Below are 20072 nucleotides of genomic sequence, written 5' to 3'. Positions count from 1 at the left end.
TTAAAAAATGGATAGTTGAAAGTTGAAATACCCTTTGTAGGACATAAAATTCTGTTTCCTAAACCAGAAATACGTGTATTGCAGCTGAACTAGAGCTTAAAGTAAAAGCTGAAATACAGCTTGCTGTCTTATTGAGCTGAATGTTACCTTGTGATTTTGTGAACTCACTGCTTCAAATGTAGGATTAAGGAAGAAATATCTGGAAAACAAGCAAATACAACTTTGTATATTTGTTCCTCTAAAACATTTTTTTCTTTGTGTCATGTCCTTGAATACCCAGAATATTAGGAATAAATTTTAGTTACTGCTACCAAAAGGAAGAATGTGAGCAAAGGATGATGTGAGCAAAAGTATATAGAATAGAGAAAACATATCCTAAAAAATGAGAAAAAGGACAAGGATAAAAAGGCTGGAGCAATTAAACTGGAAGGGAAGCCCTCTGAAGTTTTTCTGTATGCATCAAACATGCAAAAGACACGCTTACATACTATTATAGTAGCAGAAGCGTAAACTTTTTATCTCTCTTTCCAGCAATGTACCTGCCAAATCCTTTTTCTATAGTTTGGGGTCAATATTCACTTCTATTTCCAGATTTAAGAGCAAGCCAAAGGGGTTCAGCATACTTGTGTTTGTAGATTTTATTTATTTATTTGTATTGTACTTCATGTTTTCTATGTAAAAGGGTTAATCCTTCTGATTTCTAATTTAGAAATCTAAAAGTAGAAAAAGATATATCAGTCTATCTTCAGAATGAGAAAATACAAATAACTTTTTTAACGTACCGTCAGGAATATATTCTAAAAGTACAGGTCTAGCTTTTGAAAAACTAAGGAGAAACCACGCGGTTGCTGTGGAGCCTTCTGTTTATGGTATACTTTGTGTAGGACGTGATGAAAGCTAACAGTTAAATATCTGATACACTTCAGTTTTATGCCTACTTTTTAAAAGACAATTATAATTTTAACTGTTTCAGTACTCTGGAATATGTAAAGGTAGAGGGAATAAGTATTTGTTATTATGGTTATAATGACTAAAATTACATAAGCTCTACCAGATCCACATACCAAAACCCTCCTAAAATAATTTCTGCTTCAGTTCTATGAGAAATTTATGTGAAAATCTTCGCTGTTGGACTACCTTTTTAGTAAAGGAATGCAGCTGCCTGTGAAATATCAGGAATACACAGCATATTGGATTGAAGATAGCATACTTAAAAAAAAAAATAAAACAACAAAATACCAACCCACAGAATTGAATTTTCAAAAGTACCTGAATTATTTAGACTGTTAGATAGTATTTTCAAATTTGAGGAAAGCGGTTTGGTCCAGATAGTTCTTTGTGTATCTGACAGAGAACCCTAAGTTCATAAGCCTATTTGCACTGTTTCCTTTATAGCCAATGAAGATAAGTAGATGGAGGGGTTCCTTCTGAAAGCCATTCAACTCATCTGATATCTGAACTTCTAAGTAACTTACATCTCTCCACTGACAAAACAACATCTTCCAAGTGGCTTAACTCATAATGTACAAACTTTCAGTGGTTAGAATTGCATGGGCGAAAGACAAGTCCTAGCTGGCGTGCTTTGCAGTGGTTCTGAAGGCCAGATCTCTCAGCTCCTTAGGTGAAATGGAGCTTACTCCAGGGTGAGTTTTAGTTCAGACTGTGAGTAGATTTTTGAAGTAAATCTAGACATACCCAGTTACTATACTTTGGTTGGCTTGCAATGTGGAATGATCCTATTCATGCAAACTGGAATCTTTCTGGATGAAACTAAATTAGAGGATACAGTCAGAGTGTATCCTGTGTGATACAAATACTACTGGATATTCAGTCCATGACACAAGGCTAGAACTAGTCTGAAGTAAATCAGGCAAACCATATATAGTGGTTATGTTGGGTCTACACCAACTCTTTTGCTTCACACATCATCTCTATTTGTGCCATACTATAGGGGCATAGCGTTTGGCTCCTTTCTTTCCTCTGTGTCATCCCAGCATGGAATGACAGGTCCAGGATGGGCAGTGCAAAGAAGACAGCTTCTGCTGCATAGGTGTAACCAGTGAGGCTTGGGCAACCACCTTGTTATATTACTTTTTTAAATCGGACTAAGATGATGTTTTGCAACAGGAGGAGCTGTTTCATTATGATCCCACTAAGAAAGGCACTCAGACTGTATATTCAGTATCACTAGAATGCCATATATTGGAGCTTAACATTATAAAGAAGAAGATAGTATAAAATCTTGCATCCCTTAAGGGAACCCTCAGTTGTGCAGCATCCAGTGGGCCTCCCATCTGGGCCAGCATGACATGCTGTGTCTTTTTATGGAAAGATCACCATATTCTGGTTATCTGAGCTCTTACAGGATTTTCTTTCAAGAAAACAATTTATCATTTCTACTGTTAAATTGAAAGGATGCTCACAGGAGAACTTGTTGCTGCAATCTTAGGTAAAGGCAAGGACATGCAGCTGGTGCAGTCACGTGTACTGAGACTCCTCTGTTAAAATTAGCCATCAAAGTTTATCCAGTGGTCAAAGGACATACACCACACAGCACAGACCACAAAGCCAACCTCTACATGCTACCTGGCACAGCATAGCACACACCTACTCAGGTTAACTGTTACATGGATCACTTAACGCCTTGATGCGCAGTGGTATTCTAGTCTGGATCACTACAGATACCTTTGCAATGGTATGCTACGTGTCCTTTGCAGAAGTTCTTGATAGTTTGTTTTGTTAGAAGAACATGAATTGCTGAAATGTGAGACTTGGATTAGTATTTTACTGTTTAAACAACTTCCAGTGCTCAACAATACTCACATTCCTACTGAACTGATGGACAAACACTAGCAATATATGGTTCCTTTCAGATACAGAATCATCATAGAATCATAGAATGGTTTGGGTTGGAAGGGACCTCAAAGATCATCTAGTTCCAACCCCCCTGCTGCGGGCAGGGACACCCTCCACTAGACCAGGTTGCCCAAAGCCCCATCCAGCCTGGCCTTGAACACTTCCAGGGAGGGGGCATCCAGAATCTTTCTGGGCAACCTGTTCCAGTGTCTCACCACTCTCACAGTAAAGAATTTCTTTCTAACATCTAATCTAAATCGACCCTCCTTCAGCTTAAACCCATTACCCCTTGTCCTGTGACTACACTCCCTCGTAAACAGTCCCTCACCATCTTTCCTGTAGGCCCCTTCAGGTACTGGAAGGCTGCAATAACATCTTCCCGGAGCCGCCTTTTCTCCAGGCTGAACAATCCCAACTCTCTCAGCCTGTCCTCATAAGAGAGGTGCTCCAGCCCACTGATCAACTTTGTGGCCCTGTTATATTAGCAATGGCTGTTGGGATCAATAGCTTATATTCACTCAGTGCTTTCACTTTGCTATTATTGAATAGATAATACACAAAGCATCAGTTGGTCAAGTTGCGTAAATTGTTTGAAAAGTAATATATTCCAAATAATAGATTGTTTTACAGATAGTAGTGTTCATTTAGGAAACTGACTCGTATACTGTTCAACAGTTCATACAGCGTATGGACGGAGGAGAAGAATGTGAGTTGTTTCAGCCAGTTTAGCCAAATATCTTAGGACATATTCAGTGTAGATGTTACTGTAGTGTTCTTTTGCAGATTAATTTGATTCCTGAGGTGTAATGGCAGCAAGGTCCATTGCATTTACAGTTCATGCACTATATTATTAGTCATCGTACTACTACATGTATTTTGCATTACATGATGCAAACTTCTCAGACACTTAGGCACACAATAATGAGTTCATCCGTGCATGTCCGTTATTACCTGGTACCATTCCCCAAGTATTTTATCCATGCTTTTGTAGCCACCACTTCAGATTCAGCTTGAAGACTGCAGGTGGTGCATATACTTCCCATAAGACAGCATCTACATCTCTGTTAAATTAAGAAATTGTAGGTGTATGTATGACAAAGGTAACAGTTTAGTTTTCCTTAATTTCAGCTTCCCGTCATCATTCTAACAGCTGATAAAGGCAGATGGAATTTATTTTATAATTTAATTGTGAAATTGATACCTATCAATTTACTTTGTGAAAGACAAATTGTTTTTTACTCACTTATTAATGAGTCCTTTGGAGAGCGATGAGAAAGGAAGAGGTGATATTTCTTCTGGTATGGCCACTTTCTTGCTGTACAAATTAACATACCTTCCAAAGTATCATGACAGACATGAGTGTTTTGAGGAATCAGAATCACTGGATAATGCATGAGCTTCTTGACTGTTTCTTCCTGTGTTTTAATCTTTATATGCCCTGAACTACTTCATCGAAATCAAACCAAGCTATTGTTTATTTCACTGCTAATGAAACTTCCCACTGTCAGATTGACAGCCCAAGGAGCTGAACTTTCGTATTGACTAACCACAGTGGTGGTAGTTTAATACCACTTCCTTCCACTGAATTGAGAAGATGAGAGGATAGTTCTGTCTCTCTGCTCAAATTGATAGTTTAGAAAAAGTGATGATGACTACTGTAGTAATTGTAATAATGAAGAATGATTTTGTAATAATGAAGGATGTCCTAGTATTTCTCAAAGGCAAAGCTGAAAGGCTTATATCTGACCTACAGCCTTTCTCCATTTTCATGACCATCCTCTGGACCCGCTCTAACAGGTCCATGTCTTTCTTGTACCAAGGACTCTAGAGCTGTACAGAGTACTCCAGGTGGGGTCTCATGAGAGCAGAGTAGAGGGGCGGAATCACCTCCCTTGACCTTGCTTCTTATGCAGCCCAGGACATGGTTGGCTTTCTGGACTGCAAGCACACGTTGCCGGCTCATGTCCAGTTTTTCATCCACCAGTATCCCCAAGTCCTTATCCGCAGGGCTGCTCTCAATCCATTCATTCCCCATCTTATATTGATACTGGCGAGTGTGCCAAGCCAGGAGTAAGACCTCGCCGGCTCATGTGGACCTTTTCATCAATCAGCAGTCCAAAGTCCTTCTCCTCAGGGCTGCTTTCAATCCATTCGCCACCCAGCCTGTAGTTGTGCTTGGGATTGCACCAACCCACGTGCAGGACCTTGCACTTGGCCTTGTTGAACTTCATGAGGTTCACATGGGCCCACATCTCAAGCCTGTCAAGGTCCCTCTGGATGGTATCAACTGTACCACTCAGCTTGGTGTTATCTGCAAACTTCCTGAGGGTGCACTCAATCTCACTGTCTATGTCATTGATGAAGGTACTAAATTGTATTGGTCCCAGTACAGACCCATGAGGGACACCACTTGTTACTGATACCCATTTGGACATTGAGCCATTGACTTTAACTCTTTGGATACAGCCATCCAGCCTGTTTCTTACCCATCAAAACCGTATCTCCTGTTTAGGAGCAAGAATATTGTGTGGGACTGTATCAAAGGCCTTATAGAAGTCAAGGTAGATGACAGCTGTAGCTCTTCTCTTCTCTAGTAATGCAGTCACTCCATTATAGAGGGCCACTGGGTTAGTGAGGTATGATTTGCCCTTGGTGAAGCCATGTTGGTTGTCTCTAATCACTTCACCGTCTTCTCTATGTTTTGACATAGCTTGCAGGAGGATCTGTTCCATGTTCTTCCCAGGCACAGAGATGAGGCTAACTGGTCAGTAGTTCTCAGGGTCCTCCTTTTTACCCTTTTTAAAAATGAGCATGATGTTTCCCTTTTTCCAGTTACTGGGGACTTTGCCTGATTGCCATGATTTTTCAGCTGTGATGGAGAGTGGCATGGAAACTACATCAGCCAATTCCCTCAGGACCCTAGGGTGCATCTTGAGTCCCGTGGACTTCAGTATGTTCAGGTGCCTCAGGTCTCAAACCTGACCTTCTCCTCTCCCAGTCCCTGCCATGAGTTTCAGATGCTTGAGAGATGTGGGAAGAGAGATCAGCATTGAAAACTGAGGCCAAAAATTGTTGAGTTAACCTCAGCCTTCTCTGTGAGAGTTGTCACCAGTTCTCCAGTCTTATTTATTGCAGAGGTACATTTTCTTTAATCTTCCTTTTCTGGCCAACATACCTGTAAGAGCCCTCATTACTCTTTGCATCCCTTGCTAAATTCAGTCCCAAATGTGACTTAGTTTTCCTAATCCCATCTCTACATATCGGGCCAGCATCCTATATTCTTCCCAGGATACATGTCCCTTGTTCCATTGCCTGTGCATTTCCTTCTTACACTTCAGTTTGTCCAGGAGGTCTTTACTAAGCCATGCTGGCTCTTGTCTTCTTTGCCTGATTTCTTACATGAGAAAATCAAGAGCTGTTATGCTCTAAGAAAAAGGTCCTTAAAGAGCTACCAGCTCTGTTCAGCTCCTTTGTCCCTGAGGGCAGTTTCCTAGGGGGTCCCATCTGCTAATTCCTTAAATGACTGAAAGTTTGGTCGCCTAAAATTTAGGGTCCTGACTCTACTTGTCAGCTGGCCCATATCCCTCAAGATTGTGAATTCTATCAGGGCATGGACACTGCTGCCCAGGCTGCCACCAGTGTTGACCTCTGTAATTAGTTCATCTGTGTCACATTTGGTTGCTTACAAATGAAGAGCTCTAGGAAGAAAGTAGAGAAGGAATAGTGGAAGTGACAGTAAACAAAGGCTCAGATGAATTTAGGGGAGAGGAGGAGGGACATGAGTGGAAATTTGAGGAGAACATCTAGGAGTGTCAACTAGTAGCACTAGAAGCACTCATCAAAGATAAACTCATAGCAGGGCTTTTGCAGGTGAAAGCTGGTAGAGTATGTAAGGTGGGTCAGATAGCTGTCTGAGGAACAGTGCATTAAGCTTTCAGAGAATGAAAGATGTTTGTGGTAAGAAAGGGGAGAGAGAAAACTGAGTATTTGAAGTCTCTGTGGTGACTGAAAGTGTATGTCTTTTTGGAGCTTTGTGGTGTGTGTTGGTGCCCTAAATTCAAAGCTGTACATGTATTGGAAGTGAGCTCTCATTTTACTGTTTCAGATGGTCCGATAGCTTCTAGCTTACAAGGAATAAATTTGTCACTGAGGACTGCGGCTTTTCGGGCTGTTAGTTGATTTGATTGAATATACTAGACAATATAAACTCTCATTGTAGAATGAACCATTGTTGAGTGTATTGTATAGCTAATATTGTTTAGGCTGACTTAAACTTCACTGAACATTTGCCATTTCTCATCAAGATTCTGTCAAATAAAGAGGCAGTTGAATGATAAGCACAGTGTATCTGAGGGTTCAGTTTAGGTTTCCTGTTGGTTTGGCTGAACCACTAAGGTAAAAACAGTTCTGCATCTTGAATATTGCATTTTTTTCCGTAGAAACACCTGTATCTGTGGCAAATGCAAGTGCTTTGACTGATGTTTTTTGAAAACTTGGTACAAAATACAGAGGACTGAAATGACTATTTTCTTGTACTTTTCTGCTGTAAGATGTCTGAAAGCAAAAAATGGCTTCTTGTGAAATTTGTTTTGCTGTGGTATAATCATTTGCATTACTGCTTTTGTCAAACTTTGGCATTTTTCCAGAGCTTCTTGCTGAGCTAGGTTGGAATGAGCCCACCAGTAGGCATTTCTAATTGATAGAAAGTCACTTTAGAACTCTTAAGATTCAGAGTAGATTGCAGTTCTGGTTGACATGCTGAAAAAATGACTTTGGCTCAGGGCAGCTCTTGCCAATGTGTGTAAATAACTGATGGAAGGGAGTGAAAATCATGGAGGCAGACTCTTCTCAGTGGTATCCAGTGGCTGAACAAGAGGTAATGGGCAAAAGCTGAAATACATGAATACATTTATTTGCATCTGTATGGAAGGCTCTTAAATCTATGAAGAAATGTATGGAAAGTCAACAGGTAATACTTAGAAAAGCTGATCTATATGAGTTGGAGGACTTCTACACTTCTCACAATTGTAATATAAATCCCACCTTGATTTATATTATTAAAATGAATAATTTAAATAAAAGAATCATGCATGATTTGATTTTGTAATATCAATGGAAATATTTGAATTTGGATATATACAAGAAAATATTTATATGGATTCTGACGGAAGTGAAATTAGTTAAAATTTGTTACATCAAGCTAAATCTTCTGTTTCTTTCATTACATGTACTAGTGCATGCTTTCTTGCTAGTGTATTCTTCCTCTTTTTGAAGATATTAATTATTCTACTGTTTAATAGAACCTTTATTATTTAAAATTAAAATATCATTTCAATAGCCGGTCAGATTACTTTTAACAAAAAATAACTTTTTCTGGCTTCTGTGGTGGGTTGACCCTGGTTGAAGGCCAGGTGCCCACCAGAGCCGCTCTCTCACTCCCCTCATTCACTAGACAGGGGAGAAAAGGTATAACGAAACGCTTGTGGGTCGAGATAAGGACAGGGAGAGATCATTCACTAATTGTTGTCACGAGCAAAACGGAGTAGAGGAATAAGAAAATAAAATCAACTCTTAAAACACCTCCCCCCACCCCTCCCATCTTCCTGGGCTCAACTTCACTCCCGGCTTCAACCTTCCCCCCCCTCAGCGGCACAGAGGGACGGGGAATGGGGGTTACGGTCAGTTCATCTCACGGTGTTTCTGCCGCTTCTTCATCCTCAGGGGGAGGACTCCTCTCATCCTTCCCCTACTCCAGCATGGAGTCCCTCTCACGGGGTGCAGACCTTCAGGAGCAAACTGCTCCAGTGTGGGTCCCCCACGAGGTCACAAGTCCTGCCAGCAAACCTGCCCTGGCATGGGCTCCCCTCTTCATGGGTCCACAGGTCCTGCCAGGAGCTTGCTCCAGCGTGGGCTTCCCACAGGCCACAGCCTCCTTCAGGTGCCTCCACCTGCTCTGGCATGGGGTCCTCCACGGGCTGCAGGTGGAATCTCTACACCCCCTCATCCTTCCTCCATGGGCTGCAGGGGGACAGCCTGCTTCACCATGGCCTTCACCATGGGCTGCAGGGGGATCTCTGCTCCGGCGCCTGGAGCTCCTCCTCCCCCTCCTTCTGCACTGACCTTGGTGTCTGCAGAGTTTCTTACATCTTCTCACTCCTCTCTCCGGCTGCAAAAGCTCTCTCTCTCTCTAAGTGTTTTTCTTCTTCTTAAATATGTTATCACAGAGGTGCTGATTGGCTTGGCCTTGGCCAGCAGCGGGCCCGTCTTAGAGCCGGCTGGCATTGGCTCTGTCAGACACAGGGGGAGCTTCTAGCAGCTTCTCACAGAAGCCACCCCTGTAGCCCCCCTGGCTACCAAAACGTTGCCACGCAAACCCAACACACCCCCCAAAGTTTTTTTTACAACTGATTGTAAAATATGGAATAGAAAGAGTGGGATACGACTGTTCTTGATGTTTCTGATGGGTTATCTTCTCATTGCTGCTCGTAACAGTTAGGAAAAACAAATATGTAATTAGGGTATGAAAGGATAAAATGCTGTTTGCCTAATTGTGTAATATAACTTAAATGTTTTCGTAGTTAATTGGAAATATATGCCTTATTTAGGGATTTAATTTTTGTAATTTTGTAACTTTTTCATAAATGCCAAAATTCTTGTAAAAAAGGCCTTGTAAAAACTTTAGCTTCAGAATTTAAAAGTAATGTGTGAATAAAGATAGTGATTTTTTTTGTTCTTACGAGAAAACATAAAAGACATTTTCCAGTTTACTTTCTTTCTGGAGCTTAGTGTGTTTCCTGCATTGTTTCTTTAATTTTATGAGTTTAGCGAAATTGTTTCAGATACCCAAAGTAATTTATATTTATAGATGTGTGTGTATATAGATACGTATGTATACATATATGTATAAATATAACTGGTTTAGATTTATATCAACTTAGCTTTATGTAAGTTTTAGACTAAACACATGTCTGTCAGTTTCTAAAAAAAATTCTGAATATATTCCTAGTCAGTACAGCAGAGAAATTTACAGGCAATAGGAAACTTTCATGCTTAAATATATTTTGATCACTATGTTTGATGAATATGATAGTTTTTTATATATATAAAACTTGTTTTTATAAATCTTGGCATTATTTAATCACCAAATATCGGCTAATAAGTTCAAAAAAGTTAATGTAATTTCTAAACGATTTAGGAATAAACACGAAGTGGCATATTTTGCTAGCACTATTAGAAATTTTTATCTGAATTTACAAGTTGGTAAAAGAACAGAGAAGTTCAGCAATGACTGCCTTATCTTTATGTGGTCTCATAAAAGCATGTATTACTTTTTTTTTTCTTTTGCTTGAGTATCCTAGAAATCATCTTGATTTTTGTAACGTAGTGAATGAAATGGTCAGTTTGAAAAGGACAACTTTTTTGGGTTTTTGCCTTTTGATCAGGTAATTCACAGGAATATCAGCTATAATAGCTTAATTGATAGTCCACATTTAAAAAACTCTGCTCTATATTCTGTGCTTTTAATACTCCTAGCACCTCCTTACCTTGTTTAAATAACAGGTCTCATTAAGACAAAATGTTGTCTTGACTCTTAGAACTGGGCCTCGAGATATAGACACTTCTTTGTATATTTTCACATTTAATGAGGGCACCAGCAACTTCTTAATAATACAGATGAGAGTACAATAAAATGATGTTATTAATTGTCTCCTTTGTATTAATATTGACCTATGCATCTCAGTTGGTAGCTGGCATGAAGCCAGGGTAGGACTGGCTGGTTGTGTAGTGTAGATAATTGCTGTATTTCAGTGATCTACATCAGACATAATGTTCCCTGTGGCCGTACAGAATAGTTTCGATAACTCAAAGGCAGTTACGAAACTCATTAGGGAAAAGAAGGGAATGAAACATGTTTTATGTTTGCTTCTCTGCACCTCAGTTACACCCATAACAGTTGGACCAGTTAAGAATTGAACCCCATTCTCCTAACATGAAATGAAGGGCTCTCCATTTAATGAACTTTCCAAGTTACAAATGGAGCATAGAGAAAGCAGAACTTCATAAATTAAGTCAAGAAAAAAATGAGCAGCTGTAAAACAATTAACATCTAATATACTTGTTCTGATCTGTTGGGATAGAGTGTTCTACTACATCCAGTGTCAGTGATTTGGAGATACTTAATTTGTAATATGGGCTTGTACTTTTGTAGATTGACTACTTAGGAGAAAAGTAAATGAAGTGCTGAGTAGTGGGTGCACTGTTACTCAGTGTTACTCAGTGGGTATTGCCTCCAGATGCCAAATCAATGCTGCCATGTATAGCAAAAGCAGATATGTTTTTTGTGGACAAAACATATTTATTTGTAAACATATTTCCAAAATGTGTTTTGGGTGCTGCAACTGATAAATGAGTCCTAAAATGTGATTTTTGTCATAGTTACTTTAAGAATGCCTGAATGCCTCTTGATCGTGACAACTATATTTCTTCCCATGAAAAACATACAGTAACCTGAGTTTTGAATCCTTATTGCTAAAATACTCAGGACTTTCAAATGATAAAGTTCCCTAGTAATACCCATGTCATTTCATGTGACATGGAAATTATACCCCACGAACCGATCACACAGAACATTAAAAATTTCAGAGAAAACACTGTGTTTGCTTTACAGGGGCCAAGTTTGCCATTTGTGTGGGAAGCAATACCTGTGCTTTATAGAATAGAATTACCTAATTGATTCTCCTTCAAATGACCTGTTTATTATTTAAGAACAATTCCTTTTCTATCAAACTGTATTTGAATGGTTTAATGTACGAAATCAAGATCAATCAAAATGGGTAAGAACTGGTATAGTTAATCTTTCGTATTGTCTGTTGTCCTGCAAAATAGTTGTAAATATATGTTGAATTTAATCATCTCTTCAGTGAAAGTAAGAAGAGTGTGTACCTTTTAAAGCACATAGAGCCTTCTTTTGTTGCAGCTGATGAGCAGATTGTCTCTGCAAGCTTTGAAATCATTAGCAAATTATTATATTTGAATTTTTAGAACCTTATCATATTAATGTATATAAAAGACATTTATCTAATTCATGAAAATAGATTCTTTGCAATCAGATGTAACGTAGATTTTGGTCTAAGTTTTCTGTGCTGTCAATAATAGGTCTCCATAAGAGCATACAAAAAAGAGAACAATGAAAAGAGGATTCTTCTTTCATTTATTGTGCCTTTGACCTCCTGCTTACTTTCTTAAAAGTGCACTGAATGCTACCTGGTGCATTTCATTGCAAACACTGAAGTACCTACTTAGTAGTTTCACACATACGAAAAGATGTCTTTCTAATCTTAAAGCTTAAAGAAACTTAACATTCCACATTTAGTAACTTGTGGTGGTGTTTCAGTTGAAAGAAGATCCACACATGATTCTATCAGCCTTAACTAAACTAGGTGGTTCTCCAAGTGGATAAATCCTGTGATTTAGAATAAGTCATTTTGCTTTTGCTCATATAAATTGTGGGAGAAGAACCTGAATATAACTTTTATTCATGATGCAGTCTGATACAATTGGCAGAAAAAAGCTGTGAACAGAAAGAGTCTTGATATTTTTCATATTTTTTTAAAATAGTTAGAACTGATTGGGCTAAGTTGTTGATTTTTGTTCTTCCACAATGTCAACTTTTTTTTTTCCCCAGATGCTCGTGTACAGCAGGGTGGACAGGGCCGGACTGCAGCGAAGATATAAATGAATGTGATTCTGAACCATGCTTGAATGGAGCCACCTGTTATGAATCTGTTAAGCAGGGACAGTTTGTATGTATTTGTCCTCCATTTTATACTGGTGACTTCTGCCATCAGCGCTTCAGTCCCTGTGAGCTGCCGTACAATCCATGCATAAACAATTCAACCTGCTTGGCACAAGTTGATGGAAACCCAATGTGCATTTGCAAAACAGGTAAGAACTGGTATAGTTAATCTTTTCTGTTGTCTGTTGTGCTGCAGAAAAGTTGCAAATGTATGTTGAATTTAATGCTAGCTTCAGTGAAAGTAACAATGTATACCTTTCAAAGCACATAAAACCATCATAAATTACAGCAGGTCTGTCAATTATGTTAAAAGACTGGTAATATAGCTGTCAGTTTGTCTACTATTAATTTATTATATTATAGTACTTATTAAATCTATGGCTGTTTAGATTCCAGCGCTCAGAATTACTATTTCTGAGTCGATTGTTAGAACATAGAGATAGACATGCACCTGGCCAGCAGAGCTAACAGACTAAATTGACAAAACAGATAGGCAGCAATAGACAAAATATATGCAAATTCTTAAAAATGCAAAAATTGGAGCAAGTTGGAAATGGTTCCTCTTCCTGCCGAGCTGTCAGGAAGGCCTGGCACGTCAGGGGACTAATCTTCCCCTGCCTAATGAATAGAGCGGATTGTTCTCCATATGCACAACAAGCAAAATCATAACAGGTGCTGACAGCTTTCCTGGGCCATGGCTTAAAAGACACAATCTCTCCCTCGATGTACAAGGACCGCTAAGGTGGATCGTAGCAACAGTTTAACTGTGCAGAACATTACTATGCAGTTCTGCATAGGAATTGAAGAATACATTAGCTGATTAAAACTGTAGAGAAAATCTAAATAGTGAGAGTACAACTACTGAATTTGGAATTTAGGCAGGATTTTGAAGTCATCACTTTGATACCTATAAACAGTAGGGATATAGTGGTGTCCTAGGGACCAAGGATAGCAAATATAGTAATAGCAGTGTTACACCACAGTAGTTCTACTCGTTCTTTACTGAGCTGCAAAGGTTTGGAGATAATACGTAGAAGTCAGCAGTATTTATAGTTTGAGTTTTTTACTATTAAGGTAAAGGTTACCACAAGTTGCTGAGTTAAAAAAAAGAAACAAAAAACCCCAAACTCACTTGGGCAGGTATGCAAGTTGCTTATTGAAGCAGCTTTTAGAAAAGCTGCTTTTTAAAAACAGCTTTTAATACAATGTATTGATTTTGAAACCTTTTTCAGAAATGATCTGTAGAGAGACATGTAGTTCAAGTCTTAACAATCCTCAGAAGAGTCTTTTTTACAAAACATTTTTGTGCAGTTTCTCAAGAATCCAAAAAACTTGCAGCCAGGATTCTCAGGGAACTTTGATGGAATCTTCAAGGATTCTTGAAGCTTGCAGCTAAGAATCTTCAGGGAACTAGCAGGGGAGCTATGTGAACCAGTAACATGCATTGCTAACAAATCCTGGAAGGTGGAAGATATCTCAGTATTGAAAAGGGGTTAAAGGCATAATTCATGAAATGAGTTAATAATTCATTCTAGAAAAAATGCAACCATTTTTTCACGACTCTTACCAAAAAGGAGAGACAGTAAAATGCAAAAATTTAATTGAAAGCAGTTTATGGAAATCTATTTCCACAGTTGTCATCTTTTCTTTTTTTCTCCTATTTTTGTCTACTGTCTCTCTTTATCTCCCAATAAACCTGTCGTGCGTACGGATTTGATCACAAAGGGCAGTCACACTGACATAGTTAGATTACATCAAGATGCCTGACTTAATAGCAGATTGCCAGTAGTGGACAGTCCAGTCATTAGAAGATATGAACCTGGTTTAGCAAGAGCCACAAAATATAGCTGTACTTAGGAAATTCTAAAGAATATGTTTAGAAAACCATATTTGAGATGGGTACAATAGAACCACAAATCATGCTATTGACTGTGGTACATATTTAGAAGAAAAAGAGAATATCCACTGACTACAGGGAGCCGGGATTGGGATGCTATGCTAGCTGATAGAGTGTAAATTTGGCACAGTCAAACTTGATGTGAGATGTTTAGCCTAGGACAGAATTATTACAGCAAATTTGTAAGGAGATAATGAAGTCATGATTAGTAGTAAGCAAAACTACACATCTTTGTTCTTGTATGTATGTTAGGGAGTTGTCTGTTTTTTGCTTTAAAGATTTTTAAAATTCTATAAATAATATAAATGCAAAACTTCCTTTTGAGGTGTCAGTCCTAGCTGTAGAGGTTTGCTCTCTGCAGAGAGATGGATTATAACATTCATAATGCAAAACCGGGCTCTTATGTTGTAGGTTATGGAACAGTGTTAGGCCATAAGTTTAAGTTAAGTTGCCCACACAAGCAGTTTAAACAGTTTAAAAAATTGTGATCTCTACAAATGTATGCTGGTATATTCATGGTTACAAGAATGTTGTAGGGTAGGCCATTATTGCAAGAGTTCAGGAATCACTGCGGTAGAGCAAGTTTCCCAAGAAGTGTACAGAAAATACTTCTTCTTATATACTTTGCCAGTAATTGATAACAAAGGTTTAATGAAGGCAATTGGGAGGAGATGGCTTTTTGAGGTATTATTCATATACCCAGCATTGAATCCTGCCATTAGTTTCTCCTGAAGTGCTACATAGTAAATGCACACGAAACGGAGGAAAGGACAACTTAGGGCAAATAGTAGAAGGTTTTATTGCTTAATTTATCAACATGTTTTCCAGTTCTTAAAGAATTCTATTCTTGGAACTAATCTATAGAAGATAAAAATCTTGTGTAACAGAAGAGAAAGGTAGGAAACATGAACAAAGCCATAGAATATAAATAATATTGAAATATTTGTAGCTGGGGAATTGTTCATGAATTCCTCAGAAGCTCTACATGCAAAAGATCCAAAGAGCAATTCAGCTGCATACCTAAGTGAAGTAGAGGGTCAGTAAACTAGAGGATGAACATTAGACCATGCCCTTCTAGATGATGCCAAGCACAGAAGTGTTAGTTTCATAAAGGCAACCCAAAGGGAAGACAAGACAGATTGGTAAAAATAGTGCAGCTTTCTGAGAACAGTTGTGTTCCAAGAAACAAATTACTGAAAAAGATATATTCAAAATGAAGGAAAACTATGAGAGGGCATGCAACTACAGAGTGCAAGATCAGCTCTTTGGCTGGGACTGTTGAACAGCAGGCCTAATAATGATGAAATGGGAGACATAAGGTAACAGTTACCATGGAGAAATGTGAAACCTGGGGAAATACAAACACATAAATATTCCAGAGAATTAACAAGACAAAAGATAATTGGCCAACATAATCCATGGGCCAGAAAATATCTAGTGTTTTCTAATAAAAGACTTATTTAACAGTGATTTATTCTTTTGCAAGAATTATTAGTAGATATATCAAGGAGCTAAAGCAAGACAAGTAGGAACAGCAGATGTAGTTGTTGCTGACATAAAGACAGGAAGGGAAGGACAAGGCTGTTGAATTCAGAGGGGTTTTATAATTTGTTTCTTATAATAGAAGGTAGAAATTAATCTCTTTCTTGAAAAAACTTAATGGTTCTTTTCTTGATGCTTCAAGGTAATTTCTGAACTCCTTGTTTTAAACAGTTCTTTCCAGGACTTTCTGACCCCTTTCATCAGACTACTGTCAATAACTCTTTCCTGTGACACCTTCTTTTTTTAATACCCTTTGTCCTAGCATGCTAATGATGATTTTTATTTGGTCTATAGCATCTTACAGCTAGAAGTTTGAAATGAGACAAAATATACAGGGAGGGTGTCCCTGCTCATGGCAGGGGGATTGGAACTAGATGATCATTGAGGTCTCTTCCGACCCAAACCATTCTATGATTCTATGATTTTTCAACCCATGTCTGAAATAAGACATTATTATCATGAAAATTATCATACTGCACAAAATTTATAATATCAAGCAGAACTAATGAATAGGTGCTAAAGAACAGAAGTTATTTAAATTGGAGATTGCCATTGTCAGATTTCTGAGCCCTTCAGTGCCAGTTTCTATTCCAGACACATGCGTATATAATTCACAAAGGGAAACAGCCTTTTTACCATGTCTAACATTTCACACACCTTTGGTTTGATATATGTACCTACCTGTGTTACACTGAATAACCTGAATCCCTATACTAATGTTTATGGGGCTGTTGTGATATCTCTGCTGCTTGCAAACATTGGTTCATAAATGGTTCACAGTAAGGAGGCAAACAGAATCCACAATACTGTGCTGATGAGTAAAACAGTAGAGAGCTTCTGGGGAAAGAATCCCGTTAGTCCTCTGTGTAACTTGCAGAGGTAAATTGTGTAATATTTCTCTGCAGTGGAATAAGGAGATGAAAATGACCATAACTATAACAGCAGATGCATAGCTTTCACACTGCATATTCCTGCACTTCACAGTTCGCAGAAGTCCCATAGACAGACTTGAGACATGCAGTAGCCACTTCCCTTATTTCAGAGAAACAGAAGGAACAATAAGATCTGTCCCATCTTAAGTAACAGCATTTAATGCTTCATCTATTGACAGCAAAACTACCAGGAGATATTGGAATTTCTGTAAACTAAAATTAATATATCGTTCTGCCTGCACATAAATTGCAAGCAAATTTGACCATACTGTCACACCCTCTAGTGCTAATTTTGAGTTTGAGAAAACTAGGGCTTGAGATTAGATGAGCTGCTTTTGTGATGTTCCCAAATACCTGTGAACGCAGATATTTTTAGACCTCATATTATTGAATTTACTTTCATGCTACCTGGACTGTTAAAAAATATACAGAAACAAAAGTAAATTGTCTAACACAAAGAATTATAATGGTTTTCCATTGTTTTTCATCTCTGTTAATTTCTGAAAGTCTTGAAATTGCTATCTGTTACTATGAAAAGTGTTAACATTTCTGAGATATATTTCACTTCCTCAAAAATTCTATACAATTTCCCTAAAATGACAAACAAATGTTTTAAATGAAGTACTGTCCCCATATGATTTTAAAAAAAAGTGGATAAGCAGTAATATCAATGAGATTCTATTTACATCTTTAGTTTCTAATGTGGTGAGAAAAATACTGTAAAATATGCTTGACAAATAAAAACCGTTTCTCAGACTTTACAATTACATCTGTCTAACCTTTATATTGGCCACCTGGGTAAAAAAAAAAGCCACCTTTTTCTTGAATTCAGTATTGGAAATTTTGAGCACGTATCTAATGGAATTCTGTATTCACAAGTTACAAGGTGTGCCATTTGCTCTTCCCCATTGATTAGATGCATCTTTTCATTTAGAAGTTCAGAAAGGTTTGAACTGAGTTCAGAAAAATTTCAGCTTTTCCACATAAAACGCACTAAGGTCAAAAACTGCATTTTTAATGCATCAGTCGTGTTTGACATGTGGAAAAGCTACCTTGTAAAGTGTATGGCTGGAGAGCTACATCAAATCATTTACATGTGCTATTGATTTAAAGTTTGGATCTTAAGTTTGACTGATTCGCATTAGCAAAGGCAGCAAATAGTTGCATCTAAATGTGCATGTTACTTTCCTACATGTAGTACTAAAATATTGCTACAGTAACAATACATTACAGCACCATGCATATTTTCAGGCTTTCATGTAATGTACCACTTTACACAATAGTTTACTTAAACCTGTGGTTTATAATTCAAATGAATTAACTGTATTCACAGTATAAACTACAAATTGAACATTAAATTTTGTTGGCTGCCTTAATGCTTTTTTACATACTGCAGATTTCTTTGTAACTGCAAAATGTTTGTTTCAGTACTATATCTGACATGTTAAGTATTTTAAGTCAGTTTCCCCCCATTGTGTTTTTTTCTTTCCTCTTGCAACACATGAAATAATTTGGAAACATGTCTGTGTTACTGTAAAAACCACATCCATACGTTAATTTTAGTATAAGTAAGCCAGAAGATCACAGCTATGTGTGGCAGCAGTTGTAGCTTATACAAAATAACCTAATGTATTACTTTACCCTTTAAATTGTGCTTGAATAGCATGTAAAATACAAGAACTACATGACTCCATGAATGTTATTGGAGGTATACCTCAGTTCATGAGGTATCTCATAGCTTCAGCAAGCACTATGTAAATAAACTGTCAAGGTAATTCTTTCCTTAAACCAGTTACACTTAGGTATGAGCATTTTAAGTATTCTTTTGGATCTGAAAATAGTATGATTGGTGTCTTTCAAGTATATTCATAAAATAAACATTTTACAAATATTCTAATCGTAATATTGTGGTGTACATTTTGAAGTTTGACCTGTCCTGTTTTGTACGAGTGATGTGCACGGTGTAACACTCTTTTTCCTTAATTTACTCTGAGAATATATATCAGGAGTGAATTAAAATCGGCTTATTGCTTTTGTTGAAAGATCCTTCGTACAAGCTTCATAAATTATAAATACACTACAACACAGACATGCAGAAATTATGAATGAAATGAAGTTAAATAACACTGCTAATATTTTTCAGGTTCTTTTAAGCAGATTTGAGTGTTTCTGAATAACCTTTTTAGTTGAAAGCAGAAGTTTTTGCTGAAATCTTCTGTAAAAAAATGCTAGCAAGGTTAAAAATTCCTTAGAAAAAGTTTCTGTATGAGTTTAAAAATTTTCACTGTGGATCAAAAAATCATCTGGATAGTTCTATGTAATTTTTAACAGTATATGTCATTAAGAAAAAAAATGTTTGACCTTTGTTATTAAAAAGGACTGAGCTAATTTATGTCAGTTAGAAAAGGACAATGTTCAATAGTAAATTGAACACAGAAATTGCTTATTTCTTAATGTAGTAGATGTAGAATTTTGTGATGAAAACAGTATTTTTCTCCATTTGTAGTAAAAATAGATAAAGTAGCATGCCTGCTGTATGTTTACTTACTTTATGTCTTTTCAAGGTAGCTATATTTTGCTATGGGCTGGAAAAATGTGTACTAGTGTAATCAAAAATGTGTCTAAATGGTGCTTTATGTATTCACTTCAGTACTATTTACTTCAAAAAACTATAAAACATCCATAACCAAGTGAGGACGACAGGCAGCAGCAGAATGATGAATGCCCTCCATTTTCCTTTTTATGTATTTTAATCTGACAACTGTGGTATTTTTTTTAAAAAAAGATGCTTGCTCAAATGTTTATAGTATCACAAAAGAATAAGAAGCTATTCCGCATAAGTTCTGTCAGTATTTTTTTAAGTTTTACTTTGCTGGCTTCACACCCTTTTCTGATTACCTTATAAAACTAAACACTGTCCATATATCTTTGAGTTATTTATAATATTACACAGATTTATTTTCAGTGCACTACTTTTCAGTGAAGTCCCATTTCCCCTGCCCATTGACATAGCCGCCTACTCTGTAACAAAACTTAATTTCAGAAATTT

At 37.5% G+C, this 20072-nt stretch overlaps 1 protein-coding gene across 1 annotated transcript in view; it reads left to right on the top strand.

The window, feature by feature from the left end:
* The window catches only part of EYS (eyes shut homolog), a 916770-nt gene that overhangs the window by 379430 nt on the left and 517268 nt on the right, over nucleotides 1-20072 (top strand). The window contains exon 23 of the mRNA XM_054819879.1: nucleotides 12542-12801. Coding sequence (XP_054675854.1) covers nucleotides 12542-12801 — 260 coding nt within the window. The remainder of the gene's footprint in view (nucleotides 1-12541; nucleotides 12802-20072) is intronic.

This window comes from Grus americana, chromosome 3 (assembly GCF_028858705.1).
Source record: "Grus americana isolate bGruAme1 chromosome 3, bGruAme1.mat, whole genome shotgun sequence".
Lineage (NCBI taxonomy): Eukaryota > Metazoa > Chordata > Aves > Gruiformes > Gruidae > Grus > Grus americana.
Note: the sequence above shows the minus strand (reverse complement) of the source record. Positions and strands in the feature narration are given on the sequence as shown.